General features: G+C 42.7%; 1 protein-coding gene across 1 annotated transcript in view; it reads left to right on the forward strand.

Annotated features, from left to right (window-relative positions):
* The first annotated feature begins 2,777 nt into the window (after positions 1–2,777).
* The window catches only part of LOC308280675 (relaxin receptor 2-like), a 38,883-nt gene continuing 21,637 nt past the window's right edge, over positions 2,778–20,023 (forward strand). The window contains exons 1-8 of the mRNA XM_080754998.1: positions 2,778–2,843; positions 4,614–4,688; positions 7,242–7,313; positions 13,841–13,912; positions 15,047–15,121; positions 17,415–17,486; positions 18,247–18,318; positions 18,828–19,057. Coding sequence (XP_080611124.1) covers positions 4,618–4,688; positions 7,242–7,313; positions 13,841–13,912; positions 15,047–15,121; positions 17,415–17,486; positions 18,247–18,318; positions 18,828–19,057 — 664 coding nt within the window. The 5' untranslated portion in view covers positions 2,778–2,843; positions 4,614–4,617. The remainder of the gene's footprint in view (positions 2,844–4,613; positions 4,689–7,241; positions 7,314–13,840; positions 13,913–15,046; positions 15,122–17,414; positions 17,487–18,246; positions 18,319–18,827; positions 19,058–20,023) is intronic.

The raw sequence follows: 20,023 nt of genomic DNA on the forward strand, positions 1-20,023 counted from the left end.
CATTGGCACACACACAGAGTCCCATTTCGCGAGCCACCCGTGGGTCGAGACCCACACAGTACTTGGGAAACAATGCTTAAAACATCATACTCACGCAGCTTTATAGACGCTGTCTGTATCTGTGCTCTCTCTATCTCCGAGGCATGAACGCACACTCACTCATTCACTCACTCACACACGCGACGCAAGCGAAAAGCGGTTGTCCGTCGTGTAACCTACTTATTATAACTCTATGGGTGTAACATGTTGAAAATTTTAAAATATCCGTGCCGTGTGGCAAGCGACGTCGCAAATGCATCATCCCAATGAGCAAACCTCCTTTGTTACAGAGGTTGAGTAGGTATCGGCGTTATGTCGCTGTACTGTCTGGGTATATAGGTGAAGTGAATGACTAGGCTATCAGCCTCTCACCAAATCTGTCATGTGTGCGCACTATTATAGCCCATGCAGGGACTCATGGGTTACGCGAGGCTACAGCAAGAGTGGACACTGTCTATTGACAAACTATTGGTCCCGTTTGAGCTACTCTGTTCTGTTGTGCTGGTCTCACTCTGCTCATTGATACTTTTACTTCAGTCTAAAATGTCCACCACTGATTTCACACGTTACGTGTTCACTTTCAACATCAAGGCAAATGAAATGGCAGCTTTTAATCTATGCATAAGGATAACACTTGTCGAGTTACGTTCTAGACTCGCATAGAAACACGACACATATTCGGTAACACTTCCCAACTTCAGGTCTCAAGTAAAAGTACAAAAGTATCGCTACCAACGTACCATGCTTGTTATTAACGGACATTGAGTGCCAATCCCGAACTAGTTCGGCTTTATTAGCGTATCGCAGAGTGCCGATCCCGAACTAGTTCGGCTTTAAAAAAAAAAAAAAAAAAAAAATGTTTTTTTTTTTTTTTTTTTTTTGGACCCCATCAAATCTGGTGAACATGATTTCAATCGCGATTTTGCATGTTCCACCCCCATACAACCCCATCTAACATACAGGGCAGCCATGTTTGTTTACATAACATGTAAAACATAATGGCGATTATCTCAAGAATGCCTGAACGGATTTCCAATCAATCAATCCAGGATTGCATTGGATTTTTTAGAGCTCATTCTTCTCTGTTTTTTTCCCATGCATGAGGTGTGCAAGGTTTAATCATGGCTAAGTTGACGAAAATAAGGCTTCTAAAATGCTTGGTAGCCAATAGCTAACTTCAAGCTAACTTCATCCTCTTCCTGTACATGCACAAAGGAAAGTGTTCAGGCAAGTCATGGCTGCAGGGCTTCTGCATATACCAGCATATCTCTATGGGATTTTCTATGGCCACTGGGCGCCCTCTAGTGGTGAAAGGGGTGGCACTAAATGAGTTAACGGACTACACAAACACACGTGTGTCTCGTCAAACATCGCTGTTTTTAGGTGATTCACACATCCAGCATAGAGGTTAATGTTGTACTTGGATCCATTCCACGCGCAATGTAAGTAGTGGCTTAGGTGATTCACACATCCAGCATAGAGGTTAATGTTGTACTTGGATCCATTCCACGCGCAATGTAAGTAGTGGGAGAGGGGTAGCCTATATTCCAGCTCACTGTCTCCCTCCCTCCCTCTCCCTCTCCCTCTCTCTCGGAGGAAGGGGGGGGGGGGGCAGTCTCGCTGCGTCGCTGCTTGAGGCTTGAAGCAAACTGTAACCTGATACTTTCGTGACGAAAATTGCGTAGGAGAACTTCCGGGAAAGATATGCTCAGTAAACTTACACATTACTTTTGTACAAAGTGTACATCGTGCAAATACCATAGCTTCAGGAGAAGCAGCTAGGAACATTCGGGTAAAAATGCGCGATTTTTGTGCAAAAGGTGGAGTCTTTAGAAGCAGTGTAAATGTGATTCTATCGCGGGTTTGCCTAAAAATAATCGAAAAATAATCGCTCTGAATTAGTAGTAGGGATTAGGCCCAGTACGGTCATGCTGGTTTGAAGCACGGATAGATAGCTATTTCAACCAATCAAATTACTTTGTCAGATATGGTCAGAACTACCTTTATATAATATGTGTTATGCCCAGTGCTATCGTACACTCTCTCCCTCTCTGGCCATGGAAGAGGCAGTCTGACATTGAATGCCTTGGAATAAAATAATATTTGATGCACAGAATTATCACGCACACATTGGTAACTGAATGTTGGTGTGGTTATAGCGAACGCAGATCTTTAGACAACAAAAAGAACATTGTGCCTCTCTCTTTGTGGACTTACCTAAAGCCATAATTATACGCTACTGTTACAGAAATTGCAGAATATCAAATGTTAGGCCTATTGAACCCACTTTCCTCTTAGTCTTGGATTACGGTGACACTGTTTATAGGATTGCTGCTCCTTAAAGCTTTTTCTGCTTTAAGATGGATTCCTGGTGATAATTATGGCACCCACCATTGTGCACTTAAAGAGGTTTATCTTCTCTGACAGAGAAACACTGGTACTTGTTTTGATTTGAACCCGATGCCAATCCCTGCTTATATTTGTTCCATGCTCACACGGAACAATATCACTTACCAGACCTGCTCCAGTGACTTGTTAATCCTCAAGGTTATTCATGCTCTGACAGAGTTTGGCAAGAGTCTGTCAGTGGCCCAACAATGAGTCCAAGTTGCACATACCACTTTTCAAAATAACTCAACGCTGTGATCTTCTAATAGGCGTCTAAACTTGTAACATATGATCAGAAATATAATATTTGTAATGTGTTTTTGTTTATTTGTTTGTTTTGTCAGGTTCTTGGATCATAACCCTATAACAAGGATATCTCACGACACCTTCCGTGGACTCCAGTCTCTCCAGTACCTGTGAGTGTGTTCTCTTGTCTTTGAAATGTGTCTTTGATGTCTACTGTATATGTCACGCTTTTTCTTTTAACTAACATCAAATCAAGTCAAACCGCAGCGGTCACAATGTTGTACCGCTGTGATCTTGGAAGCTTTATGGGAGGTGCAGGAGCATTTCACTCCACTTCAGAGAAACCATTTTGGCAGATCCTGTTCTCTAGAGCCTTATGAAAACACGTCTGCCTCCCCAACTTAATGTGATGTCATCTATCTATAAATGCGACAAATCTCTGTGAGTATGTATGTATGTGCCCCGCGTATCTCGAGAACCGTTCGTCCCACCGGCTTCAGATTTGGCACGCGCGCTCCACACCACGGCGTTCTCCATATATGGGCATAAAATGAATGCCTGTATGCGGAACTGATGTCTGACATCAGCGTTTTCCGCAACCGGTACTGTGTGTGCAGAGATCTCCATATATGGGCATAAGGGGACAAAGGCAAACAGATGGTCAAAACGGGTCCTATGACAACAGGTATATTGGGGTTTGCATTAAAGGGTCTGGGCATTCATTCCCTATTTTAAATTCGGCACGCGCGTTCCCCACCGCAGCAGGTAGTGCAGTGCTCGGCCTCGACCCGACCCGATACACGATTTTCTGGAACCAGCATGAAAGGTTCGGATTCTGATGTCTGACATCAGGATTTTCCGGAACTGGCACTGTGTCTGCATAGATCTCCATATATGGGCATAAAATGAATGCAGACAGACAGATACAGATATCTACATATATGGGCATAAATGGACACAGGCAAACAGATGGTCAAAGATCTCCATATATGGGCATAAAGTGGACGCAGACAGACAGATACAGATATCTCCATATATGGGCATAAATGGACACAGGCAAACAGATGGTCAAAACGGGTCCTATCTGAAGGGACACTATCTGCGGCATAAAATGGACGCAGATAGACAGATATCTCCATATATGGGCATAAAATGGACCCAGAACTATATCTGCAGTGATCTCCATATATGGACATAAAATGGACGCCGACAGACAGACAGCTACAGATAACTCCATATATGGGCATAAATGGACACAGGCAAACAGATGGTCAAAACGGGTCCTATGACAACAGGTATAATGGGGTTTGCATTAAAGGGCGGGGCATTCATTCCCTATTTACATCGTTCCCGAGTTGGCCAGGTCGCCGACTAGACGCTGGGCCGCCCGCTTCTAGTCTTGTCAAATGGGTGATGAGTTGGGACAGCATTAAACCGTTCGTTGGGACGTGATGGGACTGTGTCAGGCCTTGATTGGATGGGATGGTCCTGTGCGTTGGATAGTCCTCGCATGTTGACGACTCTGAGGATGGATGATTTGCGATTCCAAGCCTGTCGGCATGTAACTCCAATCGACAAGGGCACTTGCTCAAGTTGCGCCTTGCTAAGGGATGCCTCACAGGGCATGCCATCCTTGTTTTAAATGTTTTTTAGCAGACGCATCAACATGTATTACTTTTGGAAGGTGGAGAGATGTTCTTGTTCAGTATTCTGTAGTGACAGCAGTGCCATCTCGGGCGTAAACAAGCCTCGCTCCACAAGAGACGCACACTTCTCATTCTGTTTGCCTACTTGTCTCTGTCTTCCTCATCCTTTTGTGCTTGCGTGATTGAGTGTGTGTGTGTGTGTGTGTGTGTGTGTGTGTGTGTGTGTGTGTGTGTGTGTGTGTGTGTGCGTGTGCGCGTGCGTGCGTGCGTGCGTGCGTGCGTGTTTCTCTGCAGGTCCATGGTGAACACCTCTCTGCAGCAGCTGTCTCATCCCAGCTTCTGTCAACACATGCCCTCTCTGGTCTGGCTGTGAGTCCACTGAGTGTGTTACATTTACATACTGTTTGTATGTTTGAGTGTATTTCAGAGAATCTCTGTGATGTGTGTGTGTGTGTGTGTGTGTGTGTGTGTGTGTGTGTGTGTGTGTGTGTGTGTGTGTGTGTGTGTGTGTGTGTGTGTGTGTGTGTGTGTGTGTGTGTGTGTGTGTGTGTGTGTGTGTGTGTGTGTGTGTGTGTGTGTGTGTGTGTGTGTGTGCGTGCGTGCGTGCGTGCGTGCGTGCGTGCGTGCGTGCGTGCGCGCGAGCGCGCGCGTGCGTGCGTGCGCGCGAGAGCACATGAGGAGGAGAGTGGAGAACAGAGGAGAATGGCCTTATACAGTTACGGTAATTGAGACATGAAACCCCCTTTTGGTCAACTAAATGTATTTAGGCCTTTTGAAATGCCCATTCATGTGACATTTTTGTTTATATTGTGCAATGCACGTTACCCCAGGCAATGTTTAAATGCCTTTCTCTTCTCTTAGATCAGGGGTCAGTAACCTTTTTGAAATGAAGTGCCAAGTTTTTATTTTCTAGATTGTCAGTGTGCCATGTCAACATAAATGACAACATAATAATGACATGCTATCAAACATTCTGCCATATTTTGATTGGCAGGACATTGTTATAACGATCATTAGACGACGACCACCAATCTCCCCAACTCCCTCCCCAATCAGAGTTCAGAAATTGAATGAATGTAGAATTATGTGCAGGATGTAATGCTGTAAATTAGGTGACTTCATTTAATTGAACACGTTTCAAAAATACATTTGATTTTAAAATAAAAATACCCTCTCTCACATTTCTGCCAGTGTGCCAGTGATCACTCTCCCCTGTGCCAATGTTGGCACCCGGGCCGAAGGTTGCCAACCCCTGTCTTAGATGATGGATATAAATTACTCGACCTATTTCTCTGTCTGTCTGTGGTTAGATTTTTCCACGGTGCCTCCAGCTTGGTCTTGGTCTCGCACTGGCCAGCCCTCGATCCGTTCTCGCTCCACTACGAATTGCAGTCTGGAGAAACTCACTTGAAAGAGTGGAGCAGCTCAAACGCTGGGGGCACGGCTGAGCGATTTAGTGTTGACAGGACCAGATTACATGTGTTATTCCATCTGTGTTATTCCAACCGGTTGTGACCTAATACTAGATCTATCAGCAAAAATTGGAAGAGAGACGTTTTAAAACATTGCCTTAGGTTATGTGCACTGCAGAATATAAACATGACTGGTATCACTTTTCGCTTAAATATATTCCCCAGGCTTGCTTTCTGAATAAAGCTTGGCCAGGCATGCACAATAAACATTGAGTGACACCCATATTGTACGGCAGGGGTAGGCAACCATAGTCACGGGTGCCAACATTCCCACTAACCACTTAAAGTCTTAAACCCTACTGTATATTGTTGACCGGAGTCCCTCGGGGCTCTGTACTAGTATCTTTTTTTTTTCTTTTTTTTATGGGGAAAGCGGAAAATAGCCAATCGTCAAGCTCAGAGCTTGCTATTTTCTGCGAAAGCTTTCCCCACAATACGGATGCTGGGGTTTAAGTGGTTAATGTCAATAAGGCTGCCATGAAAAAAGGTTTGTTTTCCCCAGTGATGGAAAGTAACTACAGCATGTACTGAAGAATTGTACTTGATTGCATTTTGAAGGTATTTTTTTTACTTTACTTGAGTATGTCCAATGTTTTATGCTTTTACTTCTACTCCACTGAATCTCAAATAGTGTACTGGTGAGATAAGAAATAACGTGGCGTGAGCTAATAGATCAGCTATTTTTTTTAAGAAAAAAGAGAATTGTACATTCACTTTAGGTAATACAGATGTGCCATTTTATTTCAAAACTTCACGTGTCAGGACCGTAGATTTGCAGGGATTTGCAGAACATTGAGCTTGTAGATCAGCTATTTTTTGCTATTTGTATGACCTTCTCTGACTTTGAAGTTTAAATCTACCTATGAAGGTGGATTCTTCTTTTCAATAGGAATGGAGTGGTTTCTTGCCATTTGCGAGTTTCTGCAAAAATACACTCCATTCTCCATAAAAATTAGAAAATCAAAATACCACTTCATCGTGCTATACATTGCTACTTTTACTTAGTAAAATAAGCTTAGTAAAGAAAAATGTGAGTACCTTTTCCACCACAGACTTTGCGTGTTTTTGCAGATGCTCAGCAGGAGCAGGGCGTGTTGTGCTGGTTGGTTGGAGCCAGGAGGTTTTAACGGTCTGGTGAACCCAGACCTATCTGTCTGTTGACAGAGAACACGGTTCATGAAGGGCATGGTTCCACAACAAGCAGTACACCCAGGGAGAAATGGTGTTGTTTTAGAGAAAGAAGAGAAAATTTATCTGAGTCTATCTCTAGATAATAAAATCTGTCTCTGTCTCTCTCTCACATGTGCACACACGCGTGCACACACACACACACGCACGCGCACACACACACACACACACACACACACACACACACACACACACATGTGCACGCACGCACGCACACACTCTCACTTATTTCACTAAATGCCCCATTTTCTCTCTCTCTCAGTGATGTTGTTGGGAACCAGATTCAGATGCTCAACTATTCCTTTTTTAAGAACTGCAGTAAACTTGAAGTTCTGTAAGTATTACATGGTGAATATTATTGGCATTATGTTTCAACACAGTCTCTCTCTCTCTCTCTCTCTCTCTCTCTCTCTCTCTCTCTCTCTCTCTCTCTCTCTCTCTCTCACTCACTCACTCACTCACTCACACACACACACACACACACACACACACACACACACACACACACACACACACACACACACACACACACACACACACACACACTGCTTTTAGCTGATCCTGTTTTCCTCATGCAGGAATCTATAATTTACAATTTAGGCATTTAGTATGTAAGAGTGGCTTATAATAAGCAAGGTAATACATCAATACATCAAATGCATAGAAATATTCAGTTTATATAAAAACAAAAAAAAAGGTATCTAACTTAGATGTATGGGCATTGAGGGTAGGCGAGTGCTATACGGCAGTGTTTCTCAATCTTTTTTGGCTAGAGTACCCCCTTTCGCAGATTTTTTAATCCAAGTACCCCTTTACCCGACAACAACATTTTCCCAACTGCAATTAAAACCATAACTAGCGGTATATAACGGTATAACCCCCCTTTTCAAGAATCTAACATCACAAAAAATAAAAAAAGGGAGTGAGAGTTTCAACACTGTGGCCATAACATCTTAGTCGGGAGTTAGACATGACAAAAAACACAACAAGCAACCAGGTCTATAAAAATAAGCCAAAAATAAGCAACTAGGGCTTGTGAAATGTGAAAGAATTGTGGTGTTTCTCTGGAGGAGAGTTTCGCAAAATACCTACAATATCTCAGAATAGGGAAGAACAGAGAAACACAGCCCACACGTGCAGATTCAAGTGCAGATAAACAGCTACTTTCATAACTTTTGTCTCGTCAGTGGTTAAGAATCCAGACACAATTGCACAATTTCTTTCACAATTTTTGTCTCACAAACATTCAGCTATCAGACACATTAACATTTACACCCTTCCTGTCAATTTGTCTGCAGTTTTGTAAGCTAAGCCTCTCTTCTAACTTGAATCTCACACCTACCTTAAATACAATTCTTACTTTGCCTAATTTGACACTGACTACTGACAAACTACTATTAGTCCCATTTAAGCTAACTTTTCTGTCATGCTGATCTCACTCTGCTCATTGATACTTTTAGTATAACGTGTGAGTACTTTTTCCACCACTGATTTCACACATGTTACCGTGTTCTCTTTCAACATCACTGCAAATGAAACGGCAGCTTTTAATCTATGCATAAGGATAACAACTTTTAACAGCGAAGTGCACGTAAAATTCTAGTAAATTACATTCAAATAACATTCAAACACATACCAGTTGCCTGGTAGCCTAATATGTAAGTTGGGTTGGCAACTGTCAGGCTCACAACAAGTTTCTCCAAGTGTCATCATTAATGACTTCTAATTCAATTGTAGTTAATTATTTAACTATGAATAATAGTATCATGGTTTATACTTCTATTTTAATTTTTGGGGGCCATTATCTTGAGTACCCCCTGCAGTACCTCCGCGTACCCCTAGGGGTACACGTACCCCCATTTGAGAAATACTGCTATACGGTATGGGCTAAGGTGGAGTCTGAAGAGGTGAGTCATCAGACCATGGCGGAAGCTAGGGAGTGAATCTGCTGTTCTAAGTACGACGGGTAGTTAATTCCACAGTGTGGGGGCCAGGAGGGTGAATTGTCTAGGACGAGTGGATTTTTTGTCTAAAGCGACAACTGTATTTCTAAGTGCACTTTGTCACAAATCAAGGCAAAAATTCAAATACAAGCTTGTTTTTGTTACCACCGCGCTCTGACCACTCTGGTGCATTGTACTGTTCAACAAATCAAAAGGCAGAGGTTTGCACTCAGAAAAATAAGTCACTATTTAGCATGAATAGCTGAAACATTCAGGCATATGGAGCAATACCAGGGGGGAAAAGATTCCTGATGCTTTTACCCAGGGGTGAGATGCCGTGGGCTCGGTTGGGCTCGGCGAGACCACACATATCAAGCTGTACGCACGCGCGCCCAACATGCACGCACGCATACGCGCGTGCACGCACGTCGTCAAGTTGTGTGACGGCTCGACAGCTCGGTCAGCACTTCAATCCCCTACCTGTCTGCTTTGCATAACAATACTCTGGTAGGCAGGCTCATTTACACTTATATGTGGCCAGCATATACGTCCGCCTAGCATTCTTTGCAGACTTTTAGCTCCTTTCGGAACCTCTCCTTCCGCTATGCAGCTCCTCACTCTTCGTGGCATAAGTTTAAATCACTCATTTTGTCAGAGCTGCATAGTGGAGGGACTCAGGAGAGGTTCCAAAAGGAGCTATAGCAGACTTTACTGTGTGTGGGTGAGTCTTTAAAGTCTATGTAAAGTTTTTTTTATATAAAACCTAAAGGAAAATACATGAATTGAAACTAAAATAAAAACAACAAATTAACAATGTAACTAAATAAGAAATATAATTAGATTAAAAATGTTGTGTTATACAGTACTTAGAACCGAGCGGCAGGGATGCGTGCACACATGCAACGTGCATGTGACGTCATGAATTTAGAGGGGAACCACTTCTAAAATCCATATCACACCACTGCTTTTACCTGCATCGGGAGGAGACTGCTGGTCAGCTGTCGATGTTCCAGTTAATGGCTGTGACCACACATGATGGTATCAGCGGCGTTACTGAACTCGCTTTCCTTCCCCTACTGATGGAACAGAGCATTTTGATTTGATTGGATTTGATTTATTAAATTGCTTGCATCCGTCCTACACAGAAGATTAAAAGACAATCAAGGATAACAAATAAAATAAAAACACAGTAAAATACACATACTTAGTTCCACTGTGGTCCCGATTACACATGATTACAAAAAAATAGACATAAATGAATAAAATGTAAAAGCTGAACATTAAATTACAGCAAATAGCCTATACCTTGCTTAAATGATTTGTTCAACAAATGAATACATACAATTAAGTGACACTGTGGCACTTAAATACAATAAGGCAATACATTAGGAGTATAATTCTGCTACTCTCACAAGTAGCCAGGATTTAGTTCTACCTTTTACAAGTGACCAGGCTAGGACCCAATTTAATCTCTGTGTCGACTACTGTCTAGGTTATGTAATGTGAATACGCTGCCCTCGTTAGCCTTTTTGTGGAGCCAGACAGACCTGTAGGTAACTTGATGCTAGAGAAACCACAAAACAAATCACCCTGCCTTGACACATGCTGAGTCATTTGACTCACTGTGTGTAGGACAGGTTGTTATGGTCAGTCTGGGTCAGGAGGAGCTGCTCAGGTCTCTCCTGCCAACCCCAGATGTCTGAGGCGTCCACTTCAACTACAAACTGTTTTGTTGGGCCCTACTGAATAAGGATCGATGCAGAGGTCCAGGAAATACACTCACCCTGGCCACTCACCTTGGCCATATTTACAGTACCTGACCGCTATAGCGATGAGGTAGCCAAGGAGATATTCACATTTCTCCAAATTTTCAAACAGGCCGTGAGCCATTGTTGGACAAGTTTGGAGACGATTCTGGAAAAAGATTGAAATATCATCGAACACTAAGGGATCCAACATGATCAGAACTTCTGATCATGTTGGATCCCTTAGTGTTAGATGATATTTCGATCTTTTTCCAGAATAATATGATTCAGAAGGACGTCATTTACTCAGTTCTTAGAAGGGGCTTGGGGCGTTGTTGACACGTTGGTGAGCCTGAATGGCATCACAATTGATTGATTGATTGAAGGCTTTATTAGAAGTTTGCATAGGAAAATGTACAGATTCATGACGGTACAGTTCACTGGTACAAGGTCTACTAAAAGGAGATCCATGAAAAGACTAAGCTTATTTCAACAGGAAACCATTAAAGTATCTCATATAACATTGAATGACAGACAAATAGAACACAGTACTATGCAGTAGATATGTAAAGAAAAAAAAGAAAACAGTAGGTCTATACAATCAGTAAGTACAGTATATACAATATATACAAGGAAGGGGCAGGTAACAGTAAGTCTAAACAATCAGTATGTACAGTATATACAAGGAAGGGGCAGGGAGGGTAGGGTTGGGCTAGGTTTTTATCAGTTGTGAACGGCTGCTGCCTGTAAGTGGTTTTTTAGGGCAATTTTAAAGGATGCTAGTGATCCACACTCCTTTATGGCCTTCGGTAAGGCATTCCACATTTTTGTGGTGTAGCAGAAGAACGAGTTCGACCCTTTCTTTGAGTTGACTCTGGGTTGAACGTGATCTGTGGCACTGCCTCTGGTGTTGTAATTATGGACATCCTTAACGTTTATAAAGTATTTTGACAGGTACTTGGGTATCATAGTGGTGTAGTGTATCTTGTACACCAGGCCCATTGCAAGTTGCTGTACTCTGTCATCTACTCTGAGCCACCCCACTCTTAACTGGTGAGTAGCGGTGAGGTGAGTCTGATTGGGAAGGTTAAGCAGGACCCTAATTAGTTTATTTTGGGCTGTTTGGAGTTTAGTTTTTAGGGCTTGTGGGGCGTCACGATACCATACGTGGACTCCATAGTCAAAGAGGGGCTGGATTATTGCACCAGCTATGGTCTTCAGTGTGTTGAAGTTTACCATTGGGGCGATCCTCTGTAGGAAACGAGTTCGTTGGTTGATTTTTTGTATTACTTTTGAAGTCATCTTCAAAGATATTCAGTTGATCTCTTTCGCAGAACCTGGGGCATATTATGCTCTGCTTCTACTTTCATCAGTAAATTACCTATGTCCGGTGGCATTGTAGAGGTCAAGGTTGGTGAACAATTTGCAATTTAGGCATTTAGGCAATGCTCTTATCCAGAGCGGCTTAAGTCTGAGATTAAAGTGAGCTGAGTAAGCATGAACCACAGTCAACAAACCAGAGAGTAATAGTCACACAAGCAGAGGGCAAAGAGAACAATGTAATGCCTCAAAGAAACTAGGATATCAGATAAGCATTAAACCGTGGCTCTCTTGAGTGAATCAAAGGCAGAGTTTGTGAGATGCAACAGGTGTTTGTTCGTCACGGCTATGCTATTGACATTATCGCCTGAATTCTAAGCACAGGCAGTGGTTTTGTCCTTCCCACAAAGACGGAACTGCCAAAATACGTAGATGGGCAGATTATCCCTGCAGGAGATTTTGATCTCTGTACTGCATCCCGCTCAGGCTTTGAGCCAGGCTTATCTGTGTTGTTTTTTGGAAAAAGAACCTCTGTCTGAGGTCTTATGTTAAGTCTGGATTTAACAGAATGAAAGCGCTCCAGCCAATTAATTCTTTCATCTTTTTCTTAAATTTTCCCTTTCCTCTCTGTCTGTTGTCTCTCTCGCTCTCACTCTCTCTCTGTCTAAGAGTCGTTATTTTAGTTTGGGGTGTAATTGTGGTTTAACTTTTTCTCACATTTATCAATATTAATATATACAGGTAGTATACAGGTATCTCCATATTTCAACTTTTCTATGTGTTTTGTACATCAATGCTCTACTTCATCATTCAGGAGTGTCCCAATAAAGCTTAGATACCGGTAGACTACATATATTCACTATTTTAAAATGCTTTTTACTATAAGAATAATTGTATAATATGGTTTCCATTTGACAGCAACAAGATGTACTGTAAACTGCAGCCAGTTTACCTCTGAGACATCCAGTCCACCCAGTCATCCAGGCAGGTTGGCAGGGCTTGTTGAGCTGTCCTGTTAATGGCTCTTGGATGGTTCAGTGCACTGATGTGTGATTCGTGTCATTCAAAGAAAAACATTTTCCTCGCTCCGCTTAAGAGCTCCAGTCAAGTCAAATATCTTAGAGGACAGACAGATGGCCTCACCGGGCTGACGCAAGCGGCACACAGTTTATACTCATCTGGGAGAAGTGCACCAGAGCACATACAGCCCTTTTATAAATGTACTTTATGAGTCATTTCTCGATTGGCCTGCTGAAGGTTAGAACTAGCCTCCTGTTGCCAGATAAAGAATTGGGACTTGTCAAGAATAACTACTGATCAAAATGTCCGTAATCGTTTTCCTTTGAGGTTTTATAAGAACCAGGGTCACTTTACGCCGGCCCCAAGGCCATTGCTGCTGTGAGAAGATCAAATGTGGTCTGAGCAGATGTCTGAGCAGGTGGACTGTCCGTCGTACAATCAGCTACATTTTGACAAGTAGCGTTACATTATCAATCATAACAAAAAGAGAAACCGAAATATCACCAAAAGTTTTCAGATGGGGGCCCGCGCGCGGCCGTGGCCTCGACATGAAAAAGTTTGATAACTACTGACCTAGAAGCTATATTTTCACACTTTATTGTATTGTAGGGCCTTAATCCAATCTGTGCATTACATTCGCGCACTGATGTTGGTGGAGGCAACCTTGCAAGGACACTTTGTTACAATGCCCGGAATTCAATGAGCACAGAATCCAAATGGTAAACTTTCGATTACCTGACAACCGCTCTAGCCTCTGCCTCAGTACACCCCTGTGCCACAGTACACCGCCCCCCTCCCCCCACATCCTGACTTTCCCTTCTGTTCCTGTGCAGCTCACTGATGGACAACAGGATTACTTCCATACCGGAGAACACCTTCCAGTCCCTGTGGAACCTGGCAGAACTGTGAGTAAAACAACTCACATCTTGTCTGTGTGTGCACTCTGCAGGGTTTGAAAACATTTCATTAAGCGTCACCAGACTTTCCATATCGGAGGAAAAGTGTTTGTGTGTGTGAGAGAGATAGAGATAGAGACAGAGAGAGAGAGAGAGAGAGAGAGATTGCCGTGTCATTGTCAACCAGTCAGAATATCCGGAGAGATTTATATTTTATGGTCTTTATCATAAAATATCGGTCAAAACTGGCAATTACCGGACTGAGCTCAGCAGAAACATCTACTGTCAATCATTGCTGTATAGAGTGTTAGTTCAGTAACAGGGAGGAATTGGGTTTCTACATCAGGCTGATGGCTTTCAGACAGAGCCATACACAGCCTTACAAGCACTTGGAGCATACAAATGGCCTAGTAATCTTCCTTTGTAAAGAAGGAGAGTACTTTGACATGTTCTTTTCTATATCATTACAGATGGTAGAAAGGTAGAGAAGGAGTCAGTGTAGTGCAGGGGTATCAAACTCATTTGAAGTCACGGGCATTATTGGCTTTCCGAAGCCCCCAAATCATGTATTGCAGTGTTTGGAAAACCCTTTAGCTCAAAACCCCAAAGAGAAATCTGATGGTTACTTGGGACAAAAAACTGTATAAAAAAAGAAAGAAAAAAAAGTTGAACTGTAAGCTCACAACGGATCCCATAAAAATGTGTCCGTGGCCCAAAAATGTGTCACCAAATCCTGTGAATCTATCATGGTCCAATATGCAAATTGACCACTTGCTGAAACCTTAAACTACCTTGCTTTGAGACGCAAGGCCAGAGATATTTGCTTATATGAATATTCATTGATCCAGAAACTCTCGAGGATTAGAATAGAATGGAAATACTTTATTGATCCCCAAGGGGAAATGAAATAATCACCATTTCATTGACTCTGTCTGTCTGTCTGTCTGTCTGTCTGTCTGTCTGTCTGTCTGTCTGTCTGTCTGTCTGTCTGTCTGTGTCTCTGTGTCTCTCTCTCTCTCTCTCTCACTCTCACTCTCACTCACTCACTCACTCACTCACTCACCCACCCACCCACCCACTCACTCACTCACTCTCTCTCTCTCTCTCTCTCTCTCTCTCTCTCTCTCTCTCTCTCTCTCTCAGAGACCTATCCAGCAATAGGATCAAGGAACTGCCAAGGAACATATTTAATAGTCTCTCAAGGACTCTCCTCAAGCTGTGAGTATTAACTCAAGTATCTGGCCCAAGAGTCAAGTACATTTAATGAGTGAATGAAATAATATAATAGTATAATTTATACCTAACTGCAGACTAATTGCCTTATAAAACAAAGCTAAGAAATGCACACTTCTACTTTTGAAAGTGGGTCTCTCAAGGACTCTCCTCAAGCTGTGAGTAGTAACTCAAGTATCTGGTCTAACACTCGGGTACATTAGTGAGTGAATGGAATTATAATTTATACCTGACTTGCAGACGAATTGCTTTACAATTCTTTGCAAATAAATGCACGCTTCTGTTTTGGAAGGAATCTCTTCCAACTTCTAGGCAGTTCCTGGACCAAATATCTGATTCATTTCTGGAACTAAATATTTTTAGATGAGGGGGGTGAGGAAGAAATTATATGGCTGCTATTATCTAACCTTTATATTTAAAATACTTCTACATCACATAATAATATCTGGTAGCTTGTATGAGCATATAGATGTCTCCACAAGGCCTGTTAGCTATTGTTTTGGTACAGGCTACAGTATCTTGTGGTTCAGCCTGTCTTTGAAGCAGCTACAGTATAACTATGATATCGGCTCTGTTCTCTTGGCAGAACTACCGTACCACTGAGATTAGTGTTATTGTACTCCCCATCATGTACATAAAGCATACCATTCACCACCTAGAATAGAGGGTATGCACGTCCACTGGGACCCGCCCCCCTAATCTAGACTGAGTGGCAAAACACTGAGCAGCATGGAGCACTGTAGTTTGGAAGTGCTAGTTGCAAATCACTCAACGGCCCTGCATGCCACCCGTTTCTAAATTGCACATAATGCATGAGGCAGCAGGATGTTGTGTTGTTAAAAAACGAGTGCTTCCAAATTCTGACACTATAAAAACCTGCACAGAATGTCTTGACAGAAAGTAGCTCATAACATGCCTATGGTGGATTTTTATGAAACAGAAAGAGGATAATTCAAGCTTTCAGTACAGCCCCAATGTTGGTGATTTAACTTTGTTTAATACAATCAGATAAGACTTTTCTGTTTGGATGTATGGGCTGTCAAATGTGTCAATGGCAGAAATGAGTTTTTTGCCACTCAGTAGGCGTGTTCCCTCATAACTTCCTGCAACAGTGATGTCACACGCATACCCTCTATATAGTCTGGTCTCCGATTTGCCTCATCGATTACTGATTGATTCAGAATTCCACGGCAGGTCCGCGGCCAAGTACATTTAATTGTGGGGGTTCTTGACATGAAGAAGTTTGAGCACCACTGACATAGAAACATACATTTCCCAGAACACTGTTATGATGTAGATGATTTATTATTTTGTAGAATCGGCTTCAGGTCTTAATGGGCTAATAACTTTTTTTTCCTTTTTCAGTACAATATTTGTCTTCGTAATGTAGTGGAGTGAAAGTCAGTATCAAAAAATACAAATAAAGTACAGTGCATGTACTCAAAAGATTAGGAGTAGTTCACCCAAAAATGTACTTATTTTCTATCAATTATACCCCTCGAAGCCATGAATTCATGGCGCGTGTAATTGATTGAAAATAAGTGTTTTTTGTAGGTGAACTTCTCCTTTAATTACAGAAGTTAAGTAAATGTACTGTAGTTGCTGTCAACCACCGGTTAAAATAGTGTTCTGTCCCTCCACCCCACTAGATTTCTAGACACAAGTACAATCTACTGGGAAAGTGTTCTGATATAGCCAGTGGTGTAAAGTAACTAGTACATTAGTCAAGTAACTGTACTTAAGTACAATGTTTTTGTTATTTCTACTTTACTTGAGTATTTCCAATTTTCAGACTTTTACTTCCACTTCACTACATCTCAGAGGCAATTATTGTACATTTAATCCACTACAATTATATGACAACTTTAATTACTAGTTACTTTGTAGATTTTGATTATAATTACAAATCACTTCAGCCCTATATTTATTTCGTCCATTTGAAAAAAGCCGTTCTACAAGCTCAAGCTTATGCATAATGAGTACTTTCTACTTTTGGTACTTTCAAGAACATTTTGATACCAATACTTTTGTATTTTACTCAAGCAAATTTTGAATACCAAACTTGTAGCAGAGTATTTCTACATTGCAGTATTAGAAATTTGAGTACTTTTTCCACCACTGCTAATAGCACGTGTTGCCCCATCACTTTTACTAAGACACATTTCTGTTGGTTTTTCCTTTAATTTGTCACCCATTTTGTAGCCCCTGCAATCCATCATTCACCTGTCATCATCCAGCCTTTGTCAAGTTCTCACAAACTGTATCCTGTTTGTGACAGAAACGTCTCCTACAATCCCTCCCTCCGGATTCACTCCGACAGCTTTGTCCATCTAACCCATCTGCAGTCCCTGTAAGTACACGCATGCGCAAGCGCCAGATTGCGCCACATACATGCACATGCACGTGCGTGCATACACACACACGCATACACACACACACGCACACAAACGCAAACACTAGTTTTACTACTGTAGATAGATCATCACTGTTGGGCAGAAATATTGTATCTCCATATTTGTTTCCGCCAGGCATGGGAGAGATTATGTTTTGCACCCTATCCGTCCGTCCGTCCGTCCGTCCGTCCGTCCGTCCGTCCGTCCGTGTGTCCGTCGTCCTTCCGTCTGTGAACAGCTAATCTCTGGCACCGTTTGCATACTGGCAGCGAAACTGTGCAGTGTGCACGCACACTTCCTGGGTGCCAGAGCAGAACCTCTGCCCCAAATATTTCACATGGCGTGAAGCGACGAAATGTGAGCTTTCAGATCTGCTGTTTTCACTAGATTGGGTCCCGGGCAAACATCTAATCTCTCTTTTGGGTCACGACCTGAAAAGTTTGGGAACCACTGCACCAGTGGACAATCATGCCCGACATAGGTGGTCTGTGTCTCAGAGCAAGGTTGTGGACAGTTCAGAAACCTGCCTACCAGTGATCTCATTTTCAGTTTTAGAAGTGTCCACAGCCCTCCATAGACGAGCAGATTATTTTAGTGAGGAACAATTACATGAAGATGGGTTGAAAACAGGTGAAGTCGTTTCAAACACAAACTCACAAAGAAGTGCATGTGTTGATAATGTTATTGTTGATGAACTGTTCTTTATTGTTACTGCAGAGCCCTGGAGGGCATGGAGATCCCAGACATTCACCCTAAGATGTTCCTGCCCATGAACAACCTTTCTCATATGTACGTATTTTTAGTAGAATTCATATAACAGGGGCGGCTGTAGCTCAGGAGGTAGAGCAGGTCGTCCAATGATCCGTGGGTCGGCGGTACGATTACCGGCTCCTCCTGTCCACATGTCGAAGTGTCCTTGGGCAAGACACTGAACCCCACAATGCCTCCAATGAGGCATTGTGGGGTCTTAGCTTGCCACCATTGGTGTGTGAATGTTAGAAGTGAGGACACTGGCGGGGACTGTTTGCCGCTTCACTTCCCAGTGTATGAATGAATCAATGGACCAGCGCTTTGAGTTCGCAACTTGCTTAGATAAAACGCAATAAAAATGCCATCCATTTTTATTATTAACATATCTTTGTTATTTCTTCTCTGTATGTAGCCTACATAACACACTTTTCCTTTCCTGCTGTCTCCTTCTCTCCCTCAAATGTAAATTAAAGCAATTATAATAATAATGCATTGTGTTTGTATTGCGTTTTGTCACAGTCATGATTCTTCTTATTGTCACCCTGTAGCTATTTCAAGATGTTCCAGTACTGCTCGTACGCGCCCCACGTCCGCTCCTGCAAGCCCAACACGGACGGGCTCTCGTCCTTCGAGGACCTGCTGGCCAACGTGGTGCTGAGGGTGTCCGTCTGGGTCATGGCCGTCATTACCTGCCTCGGCAACCTGTTTGTCATCGGCATGAGGTCGCTGATACGCTCCGAGAACAGCCTGCATGCCGCCTGCATCAAAGTCCTTTGCTGTGAGTTCACAAACACTTTCACTGTCTGTCGGGTTCAGACACTTGTATCTCTAGCCGCGGAGGGAGCATGCAAGGAGTTGACACCAGCTTGTTAATGCCTGTGAACACTGTCACTGCCTATTCTTTTTTTAATGACGACCTAGTGGGAGCATGAAAGAAATTCACTGTGAACACTACACAAGTCAGTGTTTTCTCTAGCCTCGGAAACCCAGGCTTCTTTTGGCGATAGGAAGAAAAAGAATCCTGGGTGATCGCGTAATGATCACTGTTGGAGGAAGTGTAGAATTTCCCTAACCAATCAGAGTGCAGAGAGCGTCGCACCGAATGTGTTGACGTCATGACACAGCAGCGTTCTCTGCAGAGGGGGTGGGGGGGGAGAAGACATGCTATTGGCCAGGGACTCGCGGAGAGATTCGCCGCGCCCACCCATCTGCCTACACAAACTGGTCCGCGTTAGGTTAGAGTGGTGTTTCCCAAACAGTGGAGACTATTTCAATGATTATTTAAAATAAACAAAAAAATAAATTTACAGAAGAATTTCAGAAACTTTTACGAAATCCTACATTAATCCTACATACCTGATTTTCAGTGGCGGCATGCAGCCCTCGTTCACGGCTGTTCAACGTCTTGTCTTTCACACAGAGAAGAGACAATACAACCGCAGCAATGCATGATCCAGCTGCAGTCCAAAGAACATGGCGAGTCTTAACCAAACAAGGAATGGGGGATAAACAAAGGGAGAAAAGCTGTGTGTGTGTGTGTGTGTGTGTGTGTGTGTGTGTGTGTGTGTGTGTGTGTGTGTGTGTGTGTGTGTGTGTGTGTGTGTGTGTGTGTGTGTGTGTGTGTGTGTGTGTGTGTGTGTGTGTGTGTGATGCTTTTTATTTCATGTAACATATAAATGTGTGTGTCCTTGAAAGGACACACAAAGGACGGGGACGGGAACACACATACTTTAAAGTTTAAAAT

The sequence above is a fragment of the Nannobrachium achirus genome, assembly GCF_963921795.1.
Source record: "Nannobrachium achirus genome assembly, contig: SCAFFOLD_131, whole genome shotgun sequence".
NCBI classification, from domain to species: Eukaryota; Metazoa; Chordata; class Actinopteri; order Myctophiformes; family Myctophidae; genus Nannobrachium; species Nannobrachium achirus.